This window comes from Phanerochaete carnosa, assembly GCF_000300595.1.
Source record: "Phanerochaete carnosa HHB-10118-sp unplaced genomic scaffold PHACAscaffold_8, whole genome shotgun sequence".
NCBI lineage: Eukaryota > Fungi > Basidiomycota > Agaricomycetes > Polyporales > Phanerochaetaceae > Phanerochaete > Phanerochaete carnosa.
The window spans coordinates 1,559,344-1,567,120 of record NW_006767635.1 but is presented as its reverse complement, the minus strand read 5'-3'; the positions used below and the strand labels follow the sequence as shown (position 1 = coordinate 1,567,120).

The 7,777-nt window shown below is 55.1% G+C and overlaps 2 protein-coding genes across 2 annotated transcripts; both read left to right on the top strand.

The window, feature by feature from the left end:
• Positions 1-1,640: 1,640 nt before the first annotated feature.
• PHACADRAFT_261257 (uncharacterized protein) lies at positions 1,641-2,397 on the top strand. Its single transcript, XM_007398950.1, has 3 exons — positions 1,641-1,992; positions 2,049-2,231; positions 2,292-2,397. Exons 1-3 carry the CDS (start codon positions 1,657-1,659, stop codon positions 2,391-2,393), a joined length of 621 nt encoding a protein of 206 aa, XP_007399012.1. The 5' UTR covers positions 1,641-1,656; the 3' UTR covers positions 2,394-2,397.
• A 1,624-nt stretch (positions 2,398-4,021) lies between these two features.
• PHACADRAFT_261256 (uncharacterized protein) lies at positions 4,022-7,084 on the top strand. The gene is made up of 15 exons (XM_007398949.1): positions 4,022-4,416; positions 4,514-4,646; positions 4,705-4,753; positions 4,834-4,913; positions 5,028-5,173; positions 5,226-5,298; positions 5,352-5,500; positions 5,560-5,591; positions 5,642-5,670; positions 5,722-5,809; positions 5,865-5,949; positions 5,998-6,275; positions 6,350-6,530; positions 6,586-6,617; positions 6,677-7,084. The coding sequence occupies exons 1-15, from the start codon at positions 4,264-4,266 to the stop codon at positions 6,783-6,785; spliced, it is 1,617 nt and encodes a 538-aa protein (XP_007399011.1). The 5' UTR covers positions 4,022-4,263; the 3' UTR covers positions 6,786-7,084.
• The last annotated feature ends 693 nt before the right edge of the window (positions 7,085-7,777 follow it).

Here is a 7,777-nt window from a genome sequence, read left to right as displayed (position 1 = left end):
AAAGAAAATCGGTTAGCGACGCTTTCCTCTTCGTTAGCGAGACTCGAACACAAAGCCTGTCAGTCCTGGAGGCGTGTTGTACACAGCACTTGCTAACCCACTAAGCCATAAGACCATTTTCGTTCACATGCGTCCAGTATTCTTGGCCAGGACTTGAGACTTGAAGCGCCAGATCACTGTGCAACGGCGGGCAAGCGTCGCTTGAAAGTAATAACATAAGGATCACATCAACATAAGGAATGAAGCTATATAGTCCAGTCTATTACGCCCCGGTAGCAGTGGACGAAATACTCAGCGGCCTTCCGAGGCACCGGGCCACAGCCTCGGACGTGATAAGTGCCTGCGGCAGGCGCACTGGATAATATACTGGCTGGTGTCTGGTGTCCTCACATCTGCCTGGTCACTACCATGCTCTTCGGGTCACGGATATGTCACTACTCACGGACGGCACCCCGGCTTCCATGCCGAAATCGAACCATGGCTATCTATCCACCATAAGTTTCAGCTCCAGGACTTTCGGAGTTTGAAATCCAAAAGCAGCAAGTCCACTAATCAGCTATCACAAATGGTTTGTTACAGATGCATTTCCCGCTTGCTCAGCTTACGACGAGCAGATGAACGCGTGCAGGCATGCAGGGACACGCGTCGAGATCCAGTAGCTTACATCCTTCATGGGATACTATGCCCAAAATCAACACCGCTCGGCACGTGGCCGCCACAAAGCTTTGCGCAGTCTGAGGCTAGCAGACGCAATAAGTTCCTCCACACTAGATCGTCGTTTGTTGGGCTCGATGGTCTCGGTCCCAGACCATTCGTCAAGTATGGATGGTCATCTGCAAGACGAAGTGGAGGGCAAGAACGGCGCTCACAGGGTCATCAACCTGATGGCGGAGCTTATCTGTCAAAATACGTCGTGGCGTCTCCATGCTAGCCATAATGTTCCAGAAACATTCACTTGGAGCCGCAAATGCCACGGTAAGGTACCATAAATTTCCCATATGCATTTATCTGTCGTCGGGGCCACTTTCACACCGTTTGTTAATTGAATACGAGGACTAGTGGATGTCAGCAGCCTGTATTTGCAGCAGGCGATGTCAGAGTGAAATGGACGTACACAACTGTAGGCAGTCCCGATCTTTCTGTCGCGCATATATAATATACTGCGCCCCGCAGCGTCGAAAGCCGACAGAGATGTCTCAACCTTCTACCCAACACTTGCGCGACCTCACTCCGAGCGCCGATCGCCCACGCTACGCTCGGGAGAGCATCCAAAGGGTACGGTTTACCCCTGTGTGCTCGAATTAGTCCTGATTTCCATAGATCATGATATTCGGTCTGCCGTCCTACGAGCGTTCGCGGTTCTTCCCGCAGGCCGGCATCAGTGGCAAGGAAGGCCGCCTCATGGAAAACTCGCCGGACTTTGTCCAGTGGGGCTCCGTCCACCTCCTCATGCTCCGCCTGGCCCAGCACCCGAAGGTTGACGGGGACATACGCTCGAGGATTAACACCAGGAAGGCAGGCCTCTTCTTCCCGGCATGCGTCCAGCGCAAGCCTCCGCCGAGCTCGCAGTCCGACCCGGTCGTCGAGTACGGCTGGGACCGCACATGCGACAAAGACCTCATCCAACGCATGCAGGACCAGTGCGCGCAGCTCTTCATGGCGTGCGACCACCTCGCCTACATGAGGGCGGCCCCGGAGATGGAGCAGTACTGCCAGAACGACCCTGCAGAGTGGTACAAACGCTTGACCAGCCACCTCGCGTCGCCGATGTACAAGATCGACTTGAAGGCGAAGATCAAGGCCGGTATCGAGCCGCTACGTGATACGCTCTCCGATCTCTTCACGAAGCTCAGCATCTTGCACGACGCTGCGCACGGGCAAGATCTGAAGCCGCGGCCGCAGGAGGTGATGGTCGACCTCTGCACGCGAGTGGGCATACCCGCGCTCGATGAACTGGACCTGAACGATGAGGCTAAGGAGGAGATTCGCAACGTGAGCTCTTCTGTTTGGCATTCCACTGTTCTGCGCATCTGACCTCCCGTCCCAAGCTCTTCGAGTCCATCGAACAGATGGCGAGACAGGATACACACTTTGACTTTCAGGTGTACTTGTATGGGATGCTGGAGGCAGCAGTCCGCTTCGATTTCGCGGCGGTCTTCCTCAATGCAACCGATGGTATGGATATCTTGAACGGCCTAGGTGCAATTCTCGCTAGGACGATAGGAATCTTGGTATGTCGCAGACTGTATGCGTTGGCCGGAGGGCTTTATGTACTGACCAATCTTTCTTAGGAGCTTCCATGGATACGCGATAAGTTGATAGAGGCCGAGATGGCTAAGTTTGTCAAGGGAGTTGGAGAGCGCCTCGGGCGCATGTACGGTTTGTGGAACTAGACGTCGAAGACCGGGACGAATATGAAGCTATGGCATAGCCAGCAGTGTACAACAGAACATTACCATATGCCTGATTTGCAGCATGCAAGGAAAGTGTTATGATGCAATATAAACCGGTTATCGATCCACGAACAAAATATGCATCACGAATTATCGTCGAAGAGTGTTCTCGTCGGCATATAATTTGCACACAGTTCCACACTGTGATATAAAAACATTGTACGCAGGACACATTTCGCGACAATTTCATCGCCCGAGAAGGATAAGTAACTATAGAACCGTCGTCAGTAAAGCATCAACTTTGCCACAGGGGTGTAGCTGTACCACAATATTCTTTTCAGTACGAAGAAGGACACCATCCGCTGCATCAGAACTCCGCAATGTAGCCACATCTCCTTGGTCGGTAGCATCATCCGGTTCTTCACCTTAGTTGTGACCGTCGTCTTGCTATGTGACACTTTCTTCCCCTTGGCATGGCTTCAAGCCACTTTGGCATCGGGAGAAGCTCAGCTCGGACGGCAACTTTATGACGTTGCGCACGGCGGCTGCGCAAGCAATGGCACATGACGGCAAACGTGCGCCGGTGCTGGGACGGGTCAACCGGCTGCGATAACACGACGGGCGGGTCTAGGAGAGGCCCCATGAGTGCTTGGGTGCCGCCGGTCGTTGGCGCGGATCGTCTTATCTGGAGCAGGAGGACTGGAGCCGGTAAACCAGATCACAGTTCGAGTCTTTACAAGGATCGATGAACTATTACAGCCGGATGTCACCACAGCAGTGACTGCAAGACCTAGAAGAGTGACTTTAAGGAATGATATCGCAAGAAAGGCCTCTAGTCTCTAAGTATTATCAGGAAGACGATATAACAGTGTCCGTAAGCTCGAATGTAGCGCTTCAACCCCCGGCAGCGTGTGAGCAACAAAGGTTCTGACGGGCATTGGGAGGGTATGGTTCACTACAGCACAGTGCGCTTGGCAAGAGCACTGACACACGTCATAGCATGCGCGCAGCGAGTCCTTTCAGACTGACGAGAATCAGCTGCGGCGCGTACCTTTCAATTGGAGCGAGGGTATATCCTTGTCTGAGAGTGGTGAACGCTGGTCACACATCATTCCAAGTGACGCAGCGTTATCGTTATCTGCGCAGCAGGTATGAAGAGTGCGATGCATCCTTCTCATTTTTGAAGGAAACCGGGTGCTTCCCGGTGGCAGCACGACGTCGGTTAATTTGAACCATACTCACGGGGCACGTGCAAGTGGGGGCCATGCAAACGAGTAGGGCCAGTTAATGCAAAGAAATCCTGAGAGTCTGCAAGATTGTTGAGTGGTTGGATGGTCGGAGAGTTCGAGTTCACGAGCGCCGGGGACGTTGCCGCGGTCTTATCGGGAAAGAAACCGGGCGAGGCAATCTGCGATCTGATCTAATCGGAAGCATCTCTACCGCGCGTGCACGTTCGTATCGGGGGCACCCGATTGGACGCGTCTGTCGAAACAGTGCTCGTAACAGTTGATTCAGAGAGCACCGCGAGGGACGGCGGGCGGCGGGATGGGCGGCAGCAGGGAGGCCGCCCACCGAGGAAATTTTCGTCGGCGAGGCCGAGTCCGGCAGTCGGAAGGACGAAGCGGTTGATGCCACACGGCCAGGTGTGGTGCCTTTTTATTGAAGCGAGCATCTTCATCACGCCGCTGGTGGCCCCGTCTGTCGCAGTCACACGAACCTCTCCGTTCAAGGGCGGAAACTTTGACACAGTTCGTATCTGGGGTTCGCTTATCGTCCTGCTCCGCCATATATCCGCCTCGCCAGGCCTCCGCGTCACCTACCGTCCTTCGCACTCCTCATCCATCGCTCCCGGGCCCTGGATATCTACTAGATGTCAGCTATTGATCATGCCCTTGACGACAAGGTCAAGCAGGATGCAGCCTTCGATAGCGTGTCCGTGAGCGGCACCCTGGACGATGACCGACTGCTGCAGGAGATCGGCTATGTGCCCTCCTTCAAGCGCGAGTTCTCCAATTTGGCGACGGTGCGTGCGCCTCTCCCCGCACCCAGCGCGCCCCTGCCGCCGCCTGGCAGCGGCGTGATTGGCTTCAGGACGCTGAGCAGATAGATCATGTCAACAGATCAGCTTCGCGTTCAGCATCATGGGTCTCTGCTCCAGCATAGCCACGACCTTCAACACACCGTTACTCGTGGGAGGTCCAGCGTCGGTAACATGGTGCTGGATTCTAGGCGCTTGCATGTGCTTCACGCTCGGTGTGTCCCCAGAACCTTCAGCGCATTTTTTCCTATCGGGTCTGACTTTTCCACTTAGGTGCTAGTATCGCTGAGATAGTAAGCGCGTTCCCCACTTGCGGTGGACTGTGAGTAATTCTCGTCGTACAGCGGTTTTCCGTTGCAGCATTTACTCTTGGTCTCGTACTGATGACCACGCGCCCACCAGCTATACCGCGTCCGCGCAGCTGTGTCCTCCAAAATATAAGCCTATCGTCGGCTGGACAGTCGGATGGCTCAATATCCTCGGTGTGTGTCCTTCATAAAGATAATCCGAGCGCGAGCTGCGTCGCTTACTGTTGCGTCATACGTCCCGTGTTCGCTCCCCGCTTTGATGTATGAACCCCCTTCCGTTCCTGCCAGGCCAAGTCGCCGGAGTCTCTTCTACCGAATTCGGACTCGCGAACATGATCTGGGCTGCCGTCGTCATCGCGAAGCCCGGCTACGAGATCACCTCGGGTAAGGTCGTCGGCGTCTTCGTCGGCCTGCTGGCGTTCCACGGCTTGCTGGTATGTGCATGCGTCTTCGATACAGTTTTTGTATCGCTTAAATGGAATCTAGAATTGTCTCGCGACTCGGTGGCTTGCACGGCTCACCACGGGCTTCGTGTTCGTTAACCTTGGCACGACCTTCCGTACGTCGGCTTGCCTTCAACTTTGCAGGTGTCGTACTTAACCCTGTCTTCAGTCATCATCATCGTGCTTCTCGCGATGACACCTCGATCAGAGATGCATGCCGCGTCCTATGTCTTTGGTTCAGCAGGACTCGTGAATCAGACTGGAGGATGGAACGACGGCATCGCATTCCTCTTTGGTCTGCTGAGTGTCCAATGGACAGTGAGTTGTCATTGTTCGCTCTGTATCCCAAGTCTGGTACTGACGTAAAATCATGGTAGATGACGGACTATGATGCCACCGCTCACATCTCGTAGGTGGCTTCATTATGCTCCCTGCGGTTACGCCTGACACGTACACCAGCGAGGAAGTCAAGCGTGCAGCATATGCAGGTATGTCCGTTCTACGGAGACATCGTGTTCATAACACTCAATGTAGTCTAGCTCCCTCTGCGATCTTTATCGCTGTCATTGGCACAGGTCTTATTGGCTGGCTACTCAACATCGTCATGGTTCTCTGCTCTGGACCCCTGTAAGCATAGCTGTACATATACATTATCCACAGATATCCCTAATGTCCTCCTCAGGGAGAACCTTCCCGGCCCTTCAGGCGAGGCCTTCCTCGAGATTATGGTCATGCGCATGGGCAAGCCAGGCGCGCTTTTCCTCTGGGTACGCCCCCCTCCCTTCTCCGACTGCATGCACTCACACGCGCCACAGGCCTTCGTGTGTCTTACCGCGTTCTTCGTCGTGCAGACCGCGCTGCAGGCGTGCTCGCGCACGGTGTACGCCTTCAGCCGGGACCGCGGGCTGCCCGACGGAGGCTACTTCGGACGGATGAGCCGGCTCACGACGACGCCGATCCACGCGATCTGGTTCGTCACCGGCCTGTCGATCCTCCCCGGCCTGCTCGACCTCGCGAGCCCGGTCGCGGCGAACGCGATCTTCGCGCTCACGGCCATGGCGCTCGACCTGTCGTACATCATCCCAATCTTTCTGTGCGTGTGCTTGGCTCCTCTCGTTCTTTCTGCGCTGGCCGGCTGCAACTGACGCGTTACATCCTGTGTGGTAGGCGACGCCTGTTCCGGAACCACCCCGAGGTGCACTTCCGGCCGGGCCCATTCTACATGGGTGACGGCCTGCTCGGCTGGGCGGCGAACGTGAACTGCATCCTCTGGACACTCTTCGTGGTCATCATCTTCGCGATGCCAAACTACCTGCCCGTGACAGCGCAGAACATGAACTACGCCTCGGTGCGTCGTCTCTTCCCGCTCCTTTCCCCCGTGTGTAACTCACTGCGCCTTACAGGCCATCACCGGCGGCGTCATCATCATCTCGATGTGAGTGTGCTGTGGACTACCTGTGATTTTCCGAGACGGGGACTGACGGCACTGTGCAGGGTGGGCTACCTCGTCAGCGGTCGCAGGCACTACAAGGGCCCCAGGGGGACGGCTCTCAGGAACGAGAACCAGGAAGGCAGCAGCGAGAAGCCCGAGCAGGCTGCGTAGCTCCCTTCCAGACGTCATGCGACCCCGGGTCTTCTCGTGTTCTCGCAGAGCCGGACGGAAGCCGGGTAGCACCCCACGCTCTTTTGCCTCCCCTTCTGCTTTATGTGGCGTGCACCTGCCAGGTGCACCCCCGCCTGCAGAAGTCCACTCCGGGCAAGCGCCTACGGGTCGTCGACCATTGCTTCATTATGCCCTTCACGAAATTCCGGGCTGTAGTGGTCATTCCAAAGTACATTATTTCATGTATTATTTTTCTCTTATCTGCTCTGTGTCGAATCCGATATTACTGGTTGAGACGCAAACTAGACCCGTTTGAGCTTGCATCGTCCTATATGTGGCGAGTATACAAGTTGCAGCTACCTGTTATGCATTCTATTCAGTAAGGCCACCGAGGAGATGTGTCGCGACAAGGGCAATGGGCTAGGTTTGTGCAGTCTCGGGGGTCACAGTTTTGTCACGTCTCTCGAGCGGTCCATCATAAACCGGCGAGCTATCGCCAGGTGAGGAACGGTGATGATCTGCGTCTTTCTGTGGCATACGTTCCATGGAAGTTTTGGCGCAGCGGATGTGTGCGGCGAACGCGGCTGATGACGACGGTGAAGAGATAACCTCAGATTCATAGCCTTCAGGATCTGCGAGTGAATCTCCTTCACAGTCTAGTATGTTATCTCCCAAGGATGCAGATAGAAAAGCTATAGTAGTGAATGAGGTCTCATCTCGTCTTGGTACCACGGTCGGGAGCCCTCGGGCGGTCGAACATGGCCGTGAGAAAGTATCTATGCCAGAGTCGGGTTAAGGTTCTGGTCGCTGCGCGCGTCTCCTCGCTACAGTCAGGTTACTACCTGCCATGAACGTTTCACTCTTGTTTTCATTGTCCCCAATCGCAAACAATGAAACGGTCCTTTTGGGAAACAGTCTCAGAAATACCCTATAAAGCTGGACGCGCCTGCGACGGTGACAGTCCTCACCCAGACCCAGTATGGCTCAGTCTC